Source organism: Schistocerca americana, chromosome 10 (assembly GCF_021461395.2).
Source record: "Schistocerca americana isolate TAMUIC-IGC-003095 chromosome 10, iqSchAmer2.1, whole genome shotgun sequence".
NCBI classification, from domain to species: domain Eukaryota; kingdom Metazoa; phylum Arthropoda; class Insecta; order Orthoptera; family Acrididae; genus Schistocerca; species Schistocerca americana.
In genome coordinates this window covers 89,524,070-89,544,374 of record NC_060128.1, presented here as the reverse complement: position 1 = coordinate 89,544,374, position 20,305 = coordinate 89,524,070, and the positions used below count along the sequence as shown (strand labels likewise).

At 42.6% G+C, this 20,305-nt stretch overlaps 1 protein-coding gene across 1 annotated transcript in view; it reads left to right on the top strand.

The window, feature by feature from the left end:
* Positions 1-20,305, top strand: part of LOC124552260 — an 81,818-nt gene that overhangs the window by 22,742 nt on the left and 38,771 nt on the right. Inside the window, exons 2-3 of the mRNA XM_047126541.1 lie at positions 331-816; positions 14,194-14,395. Of these exons, the coding sequence (XP_046982497.1) occupies positions 425-816; positions 14,194-14,395 (594 nt within the window). The 5' untranslated portion in view covers positions 331-424. The remainder of the gene's footprint in view (positions 1-330; positions 817-14,193; positions 14,396-20,305) is intronic.

The following is a 20,305-nucleotide window of genomic DNA, read 5'->3' as shown; positions in this document are numbered from 1 at the left end:
GTGTGTGTGTGTGTGTGTGTGTGTGTGTGTGTGTGTGTGTGTGTGTGTGTGGGTGTGTGTGGGTGTGGGTGTGGGTGTGGGTGTGGGTGTGTGTGTGTGTGGGTGTGGGTGTGTGTGTGTGTGTGTGTGCGTGGTGTGGGTGTGTGTGTGTGCGTGGTGTGGGTGTGTGTGTGTGCGTGGTGTGGGTGTGTGTGTGTGCGTGGTGTGGGTGTGTGTGTGCGTGGTGTGGGTGTGTGCGCGCGTGGTGTGGGTGTGTGCGCGTGGTGTGGGTGTGTGTGCATCTAAATGTTTAATTATTTGAACATCAGTTTGTTCCTTTGCTTCTTTCAGTGCCTGCAAGTATATCTAGCAGAGATCCACAAGATAACCACATCCCCCAGAACCCTCCAAGTGCCAGAAGTCTGGAGGCAGACACAACAGCAAAATGACATCAGAATCAGAGTGCAGTGGCGGGTGTCTTTTGGCTGGTGAAGACATCGCAAAGAATCGGAGCAGTGAGACGCTTGAAGCTCCTCCTTCCACTGTCACTTCTGTTTTACAAAATGGCAGTGCCACAAGTCCCCAGTCGGATGCGTCTGCAACTAATTTGAACGCACAGCAATCGGAAACTGCAGTTTCCTACGAGGCAGACAGTGCAGCACACGGCATGGGCGCCTGGCGCATGAGTGTAGATGACTTGCCCGATGTTATACTGATAAAGATATTCTCTCACTTGTCTTTCAGAGAGCTACTAGATGTGGTGCAGAAAGTGTGCTGTCGTTGGAAAATGTTGTCCAGAGAAGCGGTGTTGTGGACTGATATGGAATTCCATATCAAGTAAGAAATCTACTAATATATAAAATGTGTGTTGTACAATTGTTTGGCAATAAATAAGTATGATCGTGTGATATCTTTACTTTTGTTAGTCTAACATGAATATGGAAAAACTTGGATTGGAAAGCACTGTCAGCTCAGATTAAATTATTGGAATATTCTGATTTTGTTTTCAGAATATATTCCACTTTTAGAATTGTGTACCAGCGCCAAAATTTATTTTGTATTCGGCGCAATTTTTGATTGACTTTGTGTTGTGCAAACATTATTGTGATACTTAATGTGTAGGTCCTATTAATGAAAAAACTTTTTTTCTTAATTACTAATATTCTGGCCATGTCATCTCTTAACTGACGTTCATAGTAATCTTATACTTTAAGAATAAAATGAATTTTCCTCAGAATGCAATTATCTGGTGTTAAGTGTTTTTTTATGATAACATGATAGATTTCAAGGCCACTAGCCTGTTCTTCAGATCTGCTGGTACACATTAAAGCATTAATGTAAGCTAGTCCATACATATTACCATCACATTATTTGCTACTGATAATATCTTTAAACTTCATTTATCCCTTCTGTTCATAAGATTCGTCCCCCCCCCCCCCCCCCCCCCCCTCACAAGTCAAAATATCTGTAAAATTAACAATTTCATATAGTCCAGCTTACAGCTATTTATACAATGGTACTGTCCAGTTACATATATTGATTATCATCTAATAGTGTTCACACTTTATTTCAACCTGTCATTAAGAAATGTTTGTGTGTGTTCCTTAATGTCTCCTTTACTTGTGCATGTGTGCGTGTACCTATTCATTTTTTCTCTCTCTGCCCCATTCTTATCCTGATGAAATTTTAGAAAATTCTGAAGTTTACAATCAGGTGTAGCAACTGAAGTGTTATCTGGTGCAAATAACGAGGGGGTTTCAAAATTCATGGTACACGTTTTTAAATGTTGTAGAGGGGGTCTTAGAAGAAAAAGTTTTATGCAGGAACCCATGTCCGGAAACATCATCCAGTGAAGCTAGAGAGCATCAAAGTACAGGGTACCTGCACCAGTAAAAGTACGCATACAGTATACAGGGTGATTCCATGATGATGTTACAGGCTTTCTAGGACGATGGTGCAGGATAAATGTACATTTTAGGTATGGGTACCTGTACTGGCCTACCCCCACGAACCATGGACCTTGCCGTTGGTGGGGAGGCTTGCGTGCCTCAGCGATACAGATAGCCATACCATAGGTGCAACCACAACGGAGGGGTATCTGTTGAGAGGCCAGACAAACGTGTGGTTCCTGAAGAGTGGCAGCAGGCTTTTCAGTAGTTGCAGGGCAACAGTCTGGATTATTGACTGATCTGGCCTTGTAACAATAACCAAAATGGCCTTGCTATGCTGGTACTACGAACGACTGAAAGCAAGGGGAAACTACAGTCGTAATTTATCCTGAGGGCATGCAGCTTTACTGTATGGTTAATGATGATGGCGTCCTCTTGGGTAAAATATTCCAGAGGTAAAATAGTCCCCCATTCGGATCTCCGGGCAGGGACTACTCAAGAGGACGTCGTTATCAGGAGAAAGAAAACTGGCGTTCTACGGATCGGAGCATGGAATGTCAGATCACTTAATTGGGCAGGTAGGTTAAAAAATATAAAAAGAAAACTGGATAGGTTGAAGTTAGATGTAGTGGGAATTTGTGAAGTTCGGTGGCATGAGGATCAAGACTTTTGGTCAGGAGAATACAGGGTTATAAATACAAAATCAAATAGGGGTAATGCAGGAGTAGGTTTAACAATGAATAAAAATGTAGGAGTGTGGGTAAGCTATTACCAACAGCATAGTGAACGCATTATTGTGGCCAAGATAGACACAAAGCCCATGCCTACTACAGTAGTACAAGTATATGGCAACTAGCTCTGCAGATGATGAAGAAATTGATGAAATGTATGTTGAGATAAAAGAAATTATTCAGGTAGTGAAGGGAGATGAAAATTTAATAGTCATGGGTGACTGGAATTCGAGAGTAGCAAAAGGGAGAGAAGGAAACATAATGGGTGAACATGGATTGGGGGAGAGAAATGAAAGAGGAAGCCGTCTGGTAGAATTTTCCACAGAGCATAACTTAATCATAGCTAACACTTGGTTCAAGAATCATAAAAGGAGGTTGTATACATGGAAGAATCCTGGAGATACTAGAAGGTATCAGATAGATTATACAATGGTAAGACAGAGATTTAGGAACCAGGTTTTAAATTGTAAGACATTTCCAGGGGCAGATGTGGACTCTGACCACAATCTATTGGTTATGAACTGTAGATTAAAACTGAAGAAACTACAAAAAGGTGGGAATTTAAGGAGATGGGACCTGGATAAACTGACTAAACCAGAGGTTGTAGAGAGTTTCAGGGACAGCATAAGGGAACAAATGGCAGGAATGGGGGAAAGAAATACAGTAGAAGAAGAATGGGTAGCTCTGAGGGATGAAGTAGTGAAGGCAGCAGAGGATCAAGTAGGTAAAAAGACGAGGGCTAGTAGAAATCCTTGGGTAACAGAAGAAATATTGAATTTAATTGATGAAAGGAGAAAATATAAAAACGCAGTAAATGAAGCAGGCAAAAGGGAATACAAACGTCTCAAAAATGAGATCGACAGGAAGTGCAAAATGGCTAAACAGGGATGGCTAGATGACAAATGTAAGGATGTAGAGGCTTCTCACTAGTGGTAAGATAGATACTGCCTACAGGAAAATTAAAGAGACCTTTGGAGAAAAGAGAACCACTTGTATGAATATCAAGAGCTCAGATGGACCCAGTTCTAAGCAAAGAAGGGAAAGCAGAAAGGTGGAAGGAGTATAAAGAGGGTCTATACAAGGGTGATGTACTTGAGGACAATATTATGGAAATGGAAGAGCATGTAGATGAAGACGAAATCGGAGGTATGATACTGCATGAAGAGTTCGGCAGAGCACTGAAAGACCTGAGTTAAAACAAGGCCCCGGGAGTAGACAACATTCCATTGGAACTACTGACGGCCTTGGGAGAGCCAGTCCTGACAAAACACTACAATCTGGTCAGCAAGATGTATGAGACAGGCGAAATACCATCAGACTTCAAGAAGAATATAATAATTCCAATCCCAAAGAAAGCAGGTGTTGACAGATATGAAAATTACCGAACTATCCGTTTAATAAGTAACAGCTGCAAAATACTAACGTGAATTCTTTACAGAAGAATGGAAAAACTGGTAGAAGCCAACCTCGGTGAAGATTAGTTTGGATTCTGCAGAAATTTTGGAGCACGTGAGGCAATACTAACCTTACGACTTATCTTAGAAGCTAGATTAAGGAAAGGCAAACTTACATTTCTAGCATTTGTGGACTTAGAGAAAGCTTTTGACAATGTTGACTTGAATACTCTTTCAAGTTCTAAAGGTGGCAGGGGTAAAATACAGGGAGCGAAAGGCTATTTACAATTTGTACAGAAACCAGATGGCAGTTACAAGAGTCGAGGGGCATGAAAGGGAAGCAGTGGTTGGGAAGGGAGTGAGAGAGGGTTGTAGCCTGTTCCCGATGTAATTCAATCTGTATATTGAGCAAGCAGTAAAGGAAACGAATGAAAAGTTCGGAGTAGGTATTAAAATCCATGGAGAAGAATAAAAACTTTGAGGTTTGCCGATGATATTGTAATTCTGTCAGAGACAGCAAACAACTTGGAAGAGCAGTTGAACGGAATGGACAGTGTCTTGAAAGGAGGAACATCAACAAAAGCAAAACGAGGATAATGGATTGTAGTCGAATTAAGTCGGGTGATGCTGAGGGAATTAGATTAGGAAATGAGACACTCTAAGTAGTAAAGGAGTTTTGCTATTTGGGGAACAAAATAACTGATGATGGTCGAAGTAGGGAGGATATAAAATGTAGACTGACAATGGCAAGGAAAGCGTTTCTGAAGAAGAGAAATTTGTTAACATCGAGTATAGATTTAAGTGTCAGGAAGTCGTTTCTGAAAGTATTTGTATGGAGTGTAGCCATGTATGGAAGTGAAACGTGGACGATAAATAGTTTGGACAAGAAGAGAATTGAAGCTTTTGAAATGTGGTGCTACAGAAGGATGCTGAAGATTAGATGGGTGGATCACATAGCTCTTGAGGTGGTATTGAATAGAATTGGGGAGAAGAGGGGTTTGTGGCACAACTTGACAAGAAGAACGGACCGGTTGGTAGGACATGTTCTGAGGCATCAAGGGATCACAACTTTAGCATTGGAGGGCAGCGTGGAGGGTAAAAATCTTAGAGGGTGACCAAGAGATGAATACACAAAGCAGATTCAGAAGGATGTAGGCTGCAGTAGGTACTGGGAGATGAAGAAGCAACTTGCACAGGATAGAGTAGCATGGAGAGCTGCATCAAACCAGTCTCAGGACTGGAGACGACGACGACAACAACAAAACCAACAACAACAACAACCTGTACTGGAAACAAAGGAGTCTAAAGCTATAAGCGAAAACAGTTCTGATACCTCTGACAGTGGAATACATTTACTAGTATGGTTGTTGGTAAGATTGTAGGGTAGGCAACTTCTAGAGGTGATACTATGGACCAAACCAAGAAAAACATGTCCAGTAAATACAGGCTCTAAAATGCATATTTTAGGAGCTATTAGCACTTGTTCATCTTTGCTATTGTGAAACACATCTCCTCTATTGAATGACTGCTCACAGCCCTTAAGATATGCATTTTACAGCCCATGTTTACTGGACATTTTTTTCTTCTTTTGGCCCATACTATCACCTCCAAAGGTTGCCTAGCATACATTCTTAGCAACAACAGTATCAGTACATGTATTCCACTGTCAGAGGTATCAGAACTAGTTTCACTTGCAACTTTTGACAATATCCTTACCTCAACTTTATACATTTATCCTTCTACGTGATCCTAAAAAGTTTGTCACATCATCACAGAATCACCCAGAATATACGTACATTTACAGGTGCCGACACTTGTGACTTTGATGCTCTGTAGCATCATTGGATTATATTTCAGGCATTGGTTCCTTTGTAAAAAGCGATCTACTAAATCCCCTCTACAAGTTTGCAATATGAATTGTGAAACACCCTGTGTATAAAAAGTCTGGAAAGGTTCAATGTTTAAGCAAGATGTCACTTTTGCCCAGTGATGCTATAAGCCAGTAGGGCTTTAAAACTTCCTGATGGATTAAAGTCTGTGCCAGACCGAGACTCGAACTCGGGACCTTCGCCTTTCGCAGGCAAGTGCTCTACCAACTGAGCTACCCAAGCACGACTCACGACCCGTCCTCACAGCTTTAATTCTGCCAGTACCTTGTCTCCTACCTTCCAAACTTCACAGCTCCTCTTCTGCGAACCTGCGAAACTAGCACTCCTGGAAGAAAGGATATTGCGGAGACGTGGCATAGCCACAGCCTAGGGGATGTTTCCAGAATGAGATTTTCACTCTGCAGCGAATTGTGCACTGATATGAAACTTCCTGACAGATTAATACTGTGTGTCGGACAGAGATTCGAACTCGGGACCCTTGCCTTTCGCGGGCAAGTGCTCTACCAGAATTGAGGTCATGAGGACGGGTTGTGAGTCGTGCTTGGGTATCTCAGTTGGTAGAGCACTTGCCTGTGAAAGGCAAAGGTCCCGAGTTCGAGTCTCGGTCCGACACACAGTTTTAATCTGTCGGGAAGTTTCATATCAGTGCACACTCTGCTGCAGAATGAAAATCTCATTCAGTAGGGCTTTCCTTTTCATAGTCTGTGAATTCAGATGCTTCAGTATCTCTGTGATGCTCTGCCATAAAGCAAAGAAACCTGTTAGTCCTATTTGGTGTACAGGTTCCACTCACTTGAACAATATTCCAGAATCGGTCGCACAGGTGGCATGTAAGCAATCTCTTTTTGATTGCACTTCCCCAGTACTCTACCAACGAAACGACGTCTGCCACCTGCTTTACCCACAACTAAGCCTATATAAACATTCCATTTTATATTTCTACAAAGTGTTACTCACAGAAATTTGTATGAGTTGGCCGATTCCAACAGTGGCTCACTGATGTTATAGTCATAGGATACTATGTTTTTTCATTGTCTGAAGTGCACAGTTTTGCATTTTTGAACATTTAAAGCAAGCTGCCAATCTTTGCACTACTTTGAGATCTTATCAAGATATGACTGAATATTTATGCAGCTTGTTTCAGATAGTACTTAATTTCAGACAACTGCCTCATCTGCAAAAAAGTCTGAAGTTACTGTTAACATTTTCTGCAAGGTCATTAATATATGACATGAACAGCAAGGTTCGCAAAAGTCTTCCCAGGGGCACATTCTACATTACTTCTACATCTGACGATGACTCTACATCCAATGTTACATAGTATTGTGTCTGCCCTAGCAAAAAGTCCTCAATCCACAAATTCCATTTGATACCCCATATTAATGAAATTTTGACAGTATGCATAGGTGTGGTACTAAGTCAAATACTTTCAGGAAATAAAGAAATACTGCATTCACCCAACTTTCTTGATCCAAGGCTTTGATGTAAGGAAAGTGGAAGTTGAGTTTCACATGATCAAAGATTTCGGAATCCGTGCTTGTTGCAATGGAGCAAGTCATTCTGTTAGAGATAGATCATTTTGTTTGAGCTCAGGAAATGTTCTGAGGGTCTACAACAAATTGCTGTCAGGGATATTGGATGGTAGTGTTGTGGATCACTTCTGCTGCCCTTCTTGTAGACAGGTATGGCCTATGCTTCCTTTCAAGAACCGGACACAAGCTCCCCTCCCCCCTCCTCCCCCTTCCAACGGATCTATGGTAAATTATAGTTAGAAAAGATGCTAACTCAGCTGCAAATTCAAATACAATCTGATAAGGATTCCATTGGCTCCTGAATCTTTGTTTGGTTTTAACAATTTCAGTTGTTTCTCAATGCCACTGATGTGGATACTTAAGTCACTCACTTTTTCAGTTGGTTGAGGATTAAATTGGGGTAATTCTCCTGGGTTTTCCTTTGTAAAGGAACATTTGAAAACTCAATTAAGCATTTCAGCTTTTCCTTTGCAACCCTCAATTTCAGTCCCTGTCTCATTTGCAAGGGACTAGCACCTTTGGTGCCACAAACAGCCTGTCATATGACCAGATTTTCTTTGGGTTTTGTGAATGGTTAAATGACATGCTACACCTCATAAAGCAGTTTTTTACCCCAGTCTGTGTAACTCAGTCAGCTGGAGTTCTTGCTGATTCTGTTACACAGTGTGCGACATCTCATGAGACATTATCATGAGAAGTCTGTCCAGAGGCTTCAGACAAGAGACTTCCTGAAATATACATCCAAGCTTGAGAATCTCGTCTTTGGCATTGTTCATTTTGGGCTCGTGGAATCTTGCGTATTCCTTGGACTTGCAGTTGACAATGAGATCTCTCTGCATTTTCTATGATGTCATAACATTTGCCTCTGCACACCAACTCCATAGCCCAATGAATACCTCAAACAAAAGGTGACAAAACAAAGCCAAGACAAATGTTGTGTTGAGTAAATAATAAACCATGGCTTACTATGGTCATAGTCCTTTCCAGATAGCCAAGCCCAATAGGTATTTTATTCCTGTTCCATCGATTATCATGATGCTGGCTCCCACAATCACTAATATTGTGTTATTCTTCACATACGGCAACCTTGAAATGACAAAACTCCTCCAGGATCCATTATCTCCCCCGCCCCTTCCCCCACTCCCCCTCCCACCTTTCCCCCCCCTCCCACCTTCCCCCCCCCCCACCCGCCTTTCCCCCCCTCGCGCATTTGCCCTCCCCCTCGCGCATTTGCCCTCCCCCTCGCGCATTTGCCCTCCCCCTCGCGCATTTGCCCTCCCCCTCGCGCATTTGCCCTCCCCCTCGCGCATTTGCCCTCCCCCTCGCGCATTTGCCCTCCCCCTCGCGCATTTGCCCTCCCCCTCGCGCATTTGCCCTCCCCCTCGCGCATTTGCCCCCCCCTCCCGCATTTGCCCCCCCTCCCGCATTTGCCCCCCCTCGTGCATTTGCCCCCCCCTCGCGCATTTGCCCCCCCTCCCGCATTTGCCCCCCCCCCTCGCGCATTTGCCCCCCCCCCTCGCGCATTTGCCCCCCCCCCTCGCGCATTTGCCCCCCCCTCGCGCATTTGCCCCCCCCCCTCGCGCATTTGCCCCCGCCCCTCGCGCATTTGCCCCCGCCCCTCGCGCATTTGCCCCCGCCCCTCGCGCATTTGCCCCCGCCCCTCGCGCATTTGCCCCCGCCCCTCGCGCATTTGCCCCCGCCCCTCGCGCATTTGCCCCCGCCCCTCGCGCATTTGCCCCCGCCCCTCGCGCATTTGCCCCCGCCCCTCGCGCATTTGCCCCCGCCCCTCGCGCATTTGCCCCCGCCCCTCGCGCATTTGCCCCCGCCCCTCGCGCATTTGCCCCCGCCCCTCGCGCATTTGCCCCCGCCCCTCGCGCATTTGCCCTCCCCCTCGCGCATTTGCCCTCCCCCTCGCACCTTTGCCCCCCCCTCGCACCTTTGCCCCCCCCCCCCTCGCACATTTGCCCTCCCCCCCTCGCACATTTGCCCTCCCCCCCTCGCACCTTTGCCCCCCCCCCTCGCACCTTTGCCCCCCCCCCTCGCGCCTTTGCCACCCCGCCCTCGCGCACCTCTGGCCCCGCCCTCGCGCACCTCTGGCCCCGCCCTCGCGCACCTCTGGCCCCGCCCTCGCGCACCTCTGGCCCCGCCCTCGCGCACCTCTGGCCCCGCCCTCGCGCACCTCTGGCCCCGCCCTCGCGCACCTCTGGCCCCGCCCTCGCGCACCTCTGGCCCCGCCCTCGCACCTCTGGCCCCGCCCTCTCTCTCCCTTTCTACATCATACGTAGGAATACTATAAAAAAATGGTTTGAAGAGCTTAAAGCTCACAAGCACACTACAGTGATTTTCTTCATCATTTTTCTTTTATCGCCCATACTGAAAATGGAGTGAGTTGTCTGCTTGCTCTTTACCCTTGCTTTATTTTTTATTTGTATCGACGGCACTTTTGTTGTTGGATGACAGCAATAGTTTTAAGTGTTTAAAAACCTCAGGTCCTTTGATTTATTCCAATTCGGCATCTAAGTATTCAAAAAAATTTTCTCCTATTGCTTAACTCTCTGTTTCCTGCTTGTCAATTGTCGCTCACTATTCTTCACATTCCTCCTTTGCTTTTGCAGTATGTAGCTTACATTTTTCTTATCCTCAGCTACCATAATCTGATTGATAAGCTGAAGATAGGCTAATATAAGTAACACAGGTTATCTATGTGGGGAACCGCAGTTTAATCTGTGCATAGTGACAATTTTGTTTAAAAATTTGCTTTGTCACAGTCTTCTAAAATTGTTGAATCTGCTTGTATCTGCTAATCCTTATTTGTTGTGTAATAAAGATACAACTGGTTTTGCAGTAAGGAATTGAATCTTCAAGTTAAATTTGGCTAGATTACAGTAAGCTATTAAACCAATACAATATCCCAACATTTTATAAGACAAGTATCCTGTCATCATCTAATGCAATCAATGTTGAGAGATCCATCAATAATTGTAGATAATTACGGGTCATCATTGAGGGACATTCTAATCTGGACCAGTGTTGAACATCTGATAGTACTTAGAAAAACAGCTATCTCAGTTGCGCCTGCACACAATGTTATCATTCCTTCATTGCATCCGAGATACCTGTTTTTATAAGTAATATCAGCACTGCTCCAAATTAGAATGTCCCCCAGTGATGTCCCTTAATGATCTAAGATTATTGATGGATCTGTCAACATCCATTGCATTTGGTGGTGCCAGGATGTGTGCCTTGTAGAAAGTTGGAAGATTATATTAATTTAATGGTGTAATGTAATCCAGCGAAATTTAGCCTGAAGGTGTGATTCATTATCACGAAACTGGCTGTACCTCAATTCCACAGTATGTGGGGATTAACAGCTACAAGCAGACTCAACAGTGTTTTAGAAGATTTTACCATTAAAATAAATAATTGAATTGTGATACGTCATACTCTATCACAGAGCTGGGTACAGTGAATAACGTGGATACTCCAAGTAGCTGCAAAAGAGGGAGATAGAAAGTGAAAGTAATGAAATGATGCAAAAAAAATAGTAGTAACAATGGGGGGGCGGAGGTGTGGGCAGAGGTGGGAAGTGGCTGAAGATACGACTGGAGTTCATTGCTTTGCTCCACATACATTATGTGATCAAAAGTATCTGGACACCTGGCTGAAAATGACTTACGGGTTTGCTCCACATGCATTATGCGATCAAAGGTATCCAGACACCTGGCTGAAAAGGACTTACAGGTCCATGGTGCACTCCATCGGTAATGCTGGAATTCAGTATGGTGTTGGCCCATCCTTGGCCTTGATGACAGCTTCCACTCTGGCAGGCATACGTTCAGTCAGGTGCTGGAAGGTTTTTTGGGTAATGGCAGCCCATTCTTCATGGAGTGCTGCACTGATGAGAGGTATCGATGTCGGTTGGTAAGCCTGGCACGAAGTCGGCGTTCCAAAACATCCCAAAAGTGGCTAATAGGGTTCAGGTCAGGACTCCGTGCAGGCAAGTCCATTACAGGGGTCTTATTATCGTGTAACCACTCCGCCACAGGCCGTGCATTACGAACAGGTGCTTGATCATGTTGAAAGATACAATTGCCATCCCCGGATTGCTCTTCAACAGTGGAATGCAATAAGGTGCGTAAAACATGAATGTAGGCATGTGCTGTGATAATGCCATGCAAAACAACCTGGGGTGCAAACCCCCTCCATCAAAAACACGACCACACCATAACACCACTGCCTCCGAATTTTACTGTTGGCACCACACATGCTGTCATACAATGTTAACCGGGCATTCGCCATACCTACACCCTGCCATTGGATCACCACATTGTGCACCGTGATTTGTCACTCCACACAACATTTTTCCACTTTTCAATCGTCCATTGTTTACACTCCTTACACCAAGCGAGGCATCGTTTGGCATTTACCGGCATGATGTGTGGCTTATGAGCAGCTGTTCGATGATGAAATCTAAGTTTTCTCACCTCCCGCCTAACTGTCATAGTACTTGCAGTGGATCCTGATGCAGTCTGGAATTCCTGTGTGATGGTCTGAATAGATGTTTGCCTATTACACCTTACAACCCTCATCAACTGTCGGTGGTCTGTGCCAGTCAGTATATGAGGTCAGCCTGTACGCTTCGGTGCTGTACGTGTCCCTTCACATTTCCACTTCATTATCACATTGGAAACAGTGGACCTAGGGATGTTTAGGACTGTGGAAATCTCACATACAGACATATGATACAAGTGATACCCGATCACCTTACCATGTTTGAAGTCTGTGAGTTCCATGGAGCACCCCATTCTGCTCTGTCACGATGTCTAATGACTACTGAGATCACTGATATGGAGTACCTGGCAGTAGGTGGCAGCACAGTGCACCTAATGTGAAAAAAGTATGTTTTTCGGGGTGTCCAGATACTTTTGATCACTTAGTGTATGTTGTTGCTTGTTGTAGCCACCTCCTCAAGGTGATTGTGCTGGCTATCACGTAAATCTCAGTGGCTTTGCAAATAACTTTTAAGAGCCTTTCCTTTTGTTGCCATGTGAAGGAGCCAGTGGTTCTGGAAGTTAATGGTCGTGTTGATCCTTCCAATTTCTTTTCTTTTCTTTTCTTTTTTTATTTCTGTCTGTGTTTGTTACTGTTTAGTTTTTCTGTCTCATTTGCTTCTGGTTTAACGTGTGATGTAACTTTGATTATTGAGACTTAAAAGATGCAACAAACCCACTAAAGAGACAGCCTACATTACACTTGTCCATCCTCTGCTGGAATATTGCCTGTGTGGGATCCTTACCAGGTAGGATTGACGGAGGACATCGAAAAAGTGCAAAGAAGGGCAGCTCATTTCGTGTTACCGTGCAATAGGAGTGGGAAAGTCACTGATATGATACGCGAGTTGGGGGTGGCAGTCACTCAAACAAAGGCGGTTTTCTTTGTGGCTAGATCTATTTACGAAATTTCAATCACCAGCTTTCTCTTCCGAATGCGAAAATATTTTGTTGAAACCCACCTACGTAGGGAGAAATGATCATCATAATAAAATAAGAGAAATCAGAGCTCGAACGGAAAGATTTAGGTGTTCCTTTTCCCCACGCGCCATTCGAGAGTGGTACAGTAGTAGTATGAAAATGGTTTGATGAACCCTCTACCCGGCACTTAAGTGTGAATTGCAGAGTGACCATGTAGATGTAGATGAATCTAAATGTAGGGTGGTGCAGAGTGTTGACATTTTGAAGAGAAGCTGTCTTTCCCACAAGCTAGAGTCTCCATTGTACAATGCAAATACCTTTTACTTATTTTCGATATATTATGGAGCACAATTGTTACAGTAATAACTGTCTCGTAATTTAAACAACGTCAAAATATATGGGAGAGAGAATGCATTATATTTGCAGAAATGACAAGTCGCTGGAATATTGTTTCACTTTTAATCATTTTCTTCTTTTATTTGCATGTACTTGAAACATAATTTACTATCACATATATGATACTTTTCAAATGCACATTGAGCAACTTGCTTCAGCCATACAAAGACCATAAATGATCAGAGAACAGCAGGCGCCAAACTTGGTAGATGCTAAACACACCTTTCACTGTCTTAACACTACCTAATGCTGACTGAAGCAGCTGTGTTCCCTCTTGATGTCAAAAATACGTTGTGTATCGAGAGTCCATCTTCCGGTACCCTCTAGAACAGGTTATAGTCTAAATTAGAATTAATACAGCTGTCTTAATTGAAATTGTTTTTTAGATTTAATTTATACATTGTTTTCTGAAAATAATTATTTAAGCCAAGAATTATAGCCTTCATGGTTAATAACAATGGCTGAAGATTTTGATGATGTGAAAAATAGAAGCTTCCTGTTATTTTATAGAATAGATTTCATTTTTGATAGTAAAATTAGAAAAATTATAACTGAAGACAGAAATTTTGTTTGCATGAAGAAGCATAACAATCTTATATTTATTGGAAATTTGTTTTAGATTTTTTAAGTTGACAAATGTGATTACTAATTTTCGTGGTACAAGATTGATATTACGAAAAAGATCAGTATGAATAATAAAAATATATTAATAGGAAAATAGTTTTTTTGGCAAGAAGATACATTCAAATATACCTACAGATGAGAAATATGTGATTTAAGTCAGAAAATTAACCCAAATCTGGACAACATTTATACAGAATCAAAAATTATGGTTAACTTGTGCAAGTTATGGGGAAACTAGGTTCATTACACTGTTAAGGAATCCGCTGTCAGCATATTACTGTGTGACAGGTACAGCAGTGATTATGATGACGACACGTGGAAGGGTGTAAAGACTGACGGGGAGGCAATACGGACTTTCTGCGATCTCCCGAACTTGCGTAATGTACGAGTGTTTCGCCCTGCCAAATCCCGTGTCTTCCGTGCGCTCTACAACAGGTGTCGCAGACTGTCCACGCTGCGCCTGCACGCCGCACAGAAGCTCAGCTACTCGGTAAGTGTACAGTGCTGATGGTCAATATTGGAAGCTCTATCTTTTGTTTTCCTTTTTAGGGTTCCGTGCCTCAGTCGGTAGAAATGGAACCCTTATAGGATTGTCTTGTTGTCTATCTGATGGTTAAAGGTGCTTTTTCTCAGGAAAGTGTAGACATATAAAGTTGAAATTTCTGTCTTGCACTAAGACCTATGGTCCCTTGGTGATGTAAAAAATTGAAGCTTGTAAGTTGATGCAGTAAAAAGATATGGCCATGTATGTCACATATTTCGATACAGTTCCGCACTGTTGCCTGATAAACAAAGTAAGAGCCTACAGAATATCAGACCAGGTGTGTGGCTGCATTGAAGAATTTTTAGCAAACAGAACAATGGAGAGACGTCTACAGACATTAAAGTAACCTCTGGCGTGACACAGGGGAGTGTTATGGGACCATTGCTTTTCACAATATATATAAATGAGCTAGTAGATAGCGTCGGAAGTTCCGTGCGGCTTTTCGCAGATGATGCTGTAGTATACAGAGAAGTTGCAGCATTAGAAAATTGCAGCGATATGTAGAAAGATCTGCAGCAGATAGGCACTTGGTGCAGGGAGTGGCAACTGACCCTAACATAGACAAATGTAATGTGTTGTGAATACATAGGAAGAAGGATCCTTTATTGTATAGTTATATGACAGCGGAACAAACACTGGTAGAAGTTACTTCTGTAAAATATCTGGGAGTATGTGTAGGGAACGATTTGAAGTGGAATGATCATATAAAATTAATTGTTGGTAAGGCGTGTGCCAGGTTGAGATTCATTGGGAGAGTCCTTAGAAAATGTAGTCCATCAACAAAGGAGGTGGCTTACAAGACACTCGTTTGACCTATACTTGAGTATTGCTCATTAGTGTAGGATCCTTACGAGGTCGGGTTGACAGAGGAGGTAGAGAAGATCCAAAGAAGAGTGGCGCGTTTTGTCACAGAGTTGTTTCGTAAGTGTGATAGCATTAGAGATGTTAGCAAACTCAAGTGGCAGACTCTGCAAGAGAGGCACTCTGCATCTCGGTGTAGCTTGCTGTCCAGGTTACGAGAGGGTGCATTTCTGGATGAGGTATGGCATATATTGCTTCCCCCTACTTATACCTCCCGAGGAGATCACGAATGTAAAATGAGAGAGATTCGAGCATGCACGGAGGCTTTCTGGCAGTCGTTCTTCCCGTGAACCATACGTGACTGGAACAGGAAAGGGAGGTAATAACAGTGGCACGTAAAGTGCCCTCTGCCACACACCGTTGGGTGGTTTGCAGAGTATTGATGTAGATGTAGATATTTTGTTACTCACGAAGATACTTGTCAAACCCTATAGGCTACTTTCCATTAGCCTTGATTGTGAAATTTGGCAGAAAGGAATGTTTCAAAGTAGAGCTAAATAAAAATATCTGAAAACTGTAAATTTGTAATTATATCATACGAAAGAAATTATATTTCTTATATGACTCCGTCTGTTCGTACATCAGTTAAGTCCCCTTTTTCTCAGGAGCAGGTAGACATATCAAATTGAAATTTATGTCACATACTCAAATACAGTAAAAGAAGCAGGCAAAAAGGAATACAAACGTCTCAAAAATGAGATCGGCAGGAAGTGCAAAATAGCTAAACAGGGATGGCTAGAGGACAAATGTAAGGATGTAGAGGCGTATATCACTACGGGTAAGATAGATACTGCCTAAAGGAAAATTAAAGAGACCTTTTGAGAAAAGAGAACCACTTCCATGAATATCAAGAGCTCAGATGGAAACCCAGTTCTAAGCAAAGAATGGAAAGCAGAAAGGTGGAAGGAGTATATAGAGTATATACAGAGTCATACAAGGGTGATGTTCTTGAGGACAATATTATAGAAATGGAAGAGGATGTAGATGAAGATGAAATGGGAGATACGATACTGCGTGAAGAGTTTGACAGAGCACTGAAGGACCTGAGTCAAAACAAGGCCCCCGGAGTAGACAACATTCCATTAGAACTACTTGTAGCCTTCCGAGAGCCAGCCCTGACAAAACTCTACCATCTGGTGAGCAAGATGTATGAGACAGGCGAAATGCCCTCAGACTTCAAAGAGAATATAATAATTCCAATCCCGAAAAAAGCAGGGGTTGACAGATGTGAAAATTACCAAACTATCAGTTTAATAAGTCACAGCTGCAAAATACTAACACGGATTCTTTACAGACGAATGGAAAAACTGGTAGAAGCCGTCCTCGGGAAAGATCAGTTTGGATTCCGTAGAAATATTGGAACACATGAGGCAATACTGACACTATGTCTTATCTTAGAAAATAGATTAAGAAAAGGCAAACCTACATTTCTAGCATTTGTAGACTTAGAGAAAGCTTTTGACAGTGTTCACTGGAATACTTTCTTTCAAATTCTGAAGGTGGCAGGGGTAAAATACAGGGAGCGAAAGGCTATTTACAATTTGTACAGAAACCAGATGGCAGTTATAAGAGTTGAGGGGCACGAAAGGGAAGCAGTGGTTGGGAAGGGAGTGAGACAGGTTTGAAGCCTATCCCTGATGTTATTCAATCTGTATATTGAGCAAGCAGTAAAGGAAACAAAAGAAAAATTCGGAGTAGGTATTAAAGTCCATGGAGAAGAAATAAAAATTTTAAGGTTCGCCGATGACATTGTAATTCTGTCAGAGACAGCAAAGGACTTGGAAGAGCAGTTGAATGGAATGGACAGTGTCTTGAAAGGAGGATATAAGATGAACATCAACAAAAGCAAAACGAGGATAATGGAATGCAGTCGAATTAAGTCGGGTGATGCTGAGGGAATTAGATTAGGAAATGAGATACTTAAACTAGTAAAGGAGTTTTGCTATTTGGGGAGCAAAATAACTGATGATGGTCGAAGTAGAGAGGATATAAAATGCAGACTGGCAATGGCAAGGAAAGCTTTTCTGAAGAAGAGAAATTTATTAACATGGAGTATAGATTTAAGTGTCAGGAAGTCATTTCTGAAAGTATTTGTATGGAGTGCAGCCGTGTATGGAAGTGAAACATGGACAATAAATAGTTTAGACAAGAAGCGAATAGAATCTTTCGAAATGCTGAAGATTAGATGGGTAGATCACATAACGAATGAGGAGGTATTCAATATAATTGGGGAGAAGAGAAATTTGTGGCAGAACTTGACTAAAAGAAGGGATTGGTTGGTGGGGCATGTTCTGAGGCATCGAGGGATCTCCAGTTTAGTATTGAACGGAAGCATGGAGGGTAAAAATCGTAGAGGGAGACCAAGAGATGAATACACTAAACAGATTCAGAAGGATGTAGGTTGCAGTAGGTGCTGGGAGATGAAGAAGCATGCACAGGATACGGTAGCATGGAGAGCTGCATCAAACCAGTCTCTGGACTGAAGACCACAACAACAACAACAACGACTCAAATCTATAGGTTCTTGGCGCTGTAATAAAATGTATGTTTCTAAGTCAATGCAACAAAAAGCTACAGCCATTTAGGTCACATATTTTGATACTTGCAGCCTTTCTCATCAAAACCCATAGGGTACTTCACACTGGCCCAGAATCATGAAATTTGTCAGAAAGCAATATATCCCAGTACAACTTAAAAAAAAATCCGGAAACTGTAAATCTGTAATTATATATCATGGAAATGAAACAAAATTCTCATTTATCAGACTGATCATCTGTCTGTCTGTCCGTCCCTCTATTAAGACCCATTTTTCTCAGGAACTGGCTGATGTAGCAAGTTGAAATATATGTTACATACTAAGGTCTACAGTCCTTTGGTGTTATAATAAATGTTAGCTTCTAAGTCAGTGGAGTCAAAAGGTATGGCCATTTATGTCACATATATTGATTATTGTGAACTTACTCATCAAAATGTATAGGGTCAGGTTGTGGCCAGGAGTTGTAGTGCTGTTCTGTGGCTGATTGAATGTGGGCATAGGTCAGGACATTCTGGACAGTGTGTCCTGTGCTGGTGTCAATGCCAGACCGGTACACGTTACGCTGCACAATTACCTTCATTCTGTGCATTCACCATGTGCAGTGACGAGGACCTTCAGTATGTGGGGTGGAGCATGGGAGGAACTACCACCTGCCTTAGAGAATTGACACCATCAGTGACGTTAAGATATTGCCGTAATGAAATATAGGTGTGGCATTCCGGGTTGGTGCCCTTAGGCAGCTGTGGCCAACCTCACTGTACAGCAGTGTGTGATTTGCAGGGGGGGGGATTTCCCCCCCTCTGCATCAGACCATCCCCTCCTCTGGTTTTAGTTTATGCATCCCAACCTGGAATGTTTATTTCCCAAGCACTGGAGTAAAACTTTTACATATAATTTAAATTTGTGGAGCCGAACACTGAAAGTTTACTATTAATACTACTAACATGTTTGCTTATTAATTTTGAAAAAGTGTTATGTAGTAGTTAAGCATTTCCAAACATTTAGAACTAAATGACAAGATGACGCACGCCACATTTCTGTAGTGTGTCACAGTGTTGCAAGACGTCGCCCCAGTGTAAACGAGGCTTTAGAGCCAGGTCTGTATTGTATGGTGAATGTGATGTGTTGCGTATGAAACTAAAACCTGCAATCAGATCCAAACGTCGTGGAAAACTGTGAAGAGGTGTCATCCTGCAACAAGATAACACTCGCACACATTCTGCCAAATGGACAGCCGACGCAATAAAGGAGTTGAGATTCGAGGTTCTGGAACATCCACTGTACAGTCCAAACCTGGCTCCAAGCGATTTTCACATTTTTGGACCGTTGACGAAAGCACTAAAGGGAAGAAGATTTGAAAGTGATAGAGAAGTCATTGCTGCGGTGCAAAATTGGTTACATATGCAACCGATAAACGTATTTTCTGATGAAATAAAAAAAAAAACTCGTAAAATGTCGGGAAAACTCCATTGGACTCCAGGGAGGTTACGTAGAAAAATAACGCAAGTTTCAGTTTTCTATCATCAGAATAAGTACAGCTTTTCACAAATGTGCCTTTACTTTTTGAATTCCCCTCGTGTACCTGTATGTAGATGATTTTGTAAATAAGCTTTACCTATAATGTACTTTTAAAGATATAACAAGGGATGGCTTTTCTGATAGTGCATATGTGTGAATAGTGAGTTTTGGCATTAACATCTATTTATAAGTAACTGTTTAACCACGATTAATGCCACGGTCCAAGTTAATAAGATATATAATTATATTAACCCCCAAAGACATCCCCCCCACTGGTAAAAGCACAAATCGCACACTGCTGTACAGCAGAAAACACCTTGCAGAGTAGGGGGTAATGGCTTGTTTTTGCTGCAGAAAACACCTTGCAGAGTAGGGGGTAATGGCTTGTTTTTGCTGCTACTTTGTGTACTGTAGTCATAAATTCGTTGAGGGTGTGTCACTGATTTGTGTCTAAAGCAGAACACAGTGTTTCATTCCTGTCAAACACTGCATCTATCGGGAAGTTTCAAATGGGGACTTAACAGCAAAATGAGGGGCTTGTGATCAGTGATATGATGAAAATTAATACTGTAGAGATATATGTGAATCTTCCTGACACCATACTGGGTAGTCAGTGCCCCCTTTCTCAATTTTTGAGGAATTCCCCTGTGGTGCATTTAATGTTTGAGATGCAATCACAAAGGGCTGTTCCATGACATTGGCATATTTGTGGGACAACGTGACACAAATGCCACAATCTGATGCATCAGTGGCTAGTGTTAAGCATTTGTCGTGATGGAACACGGGGACAACCTCAGGCTTTTTTAAACTGCAAGGAAGCATTTTATACTTTTTTATATATAGATTAAATGGATGGGAAATGTGGGCTGCATTTGGAATAAATTTTGCACAATAATATATTTTGCCCACTTGTTCTTTCTGGTTCTTTGGTGCGATTAAAT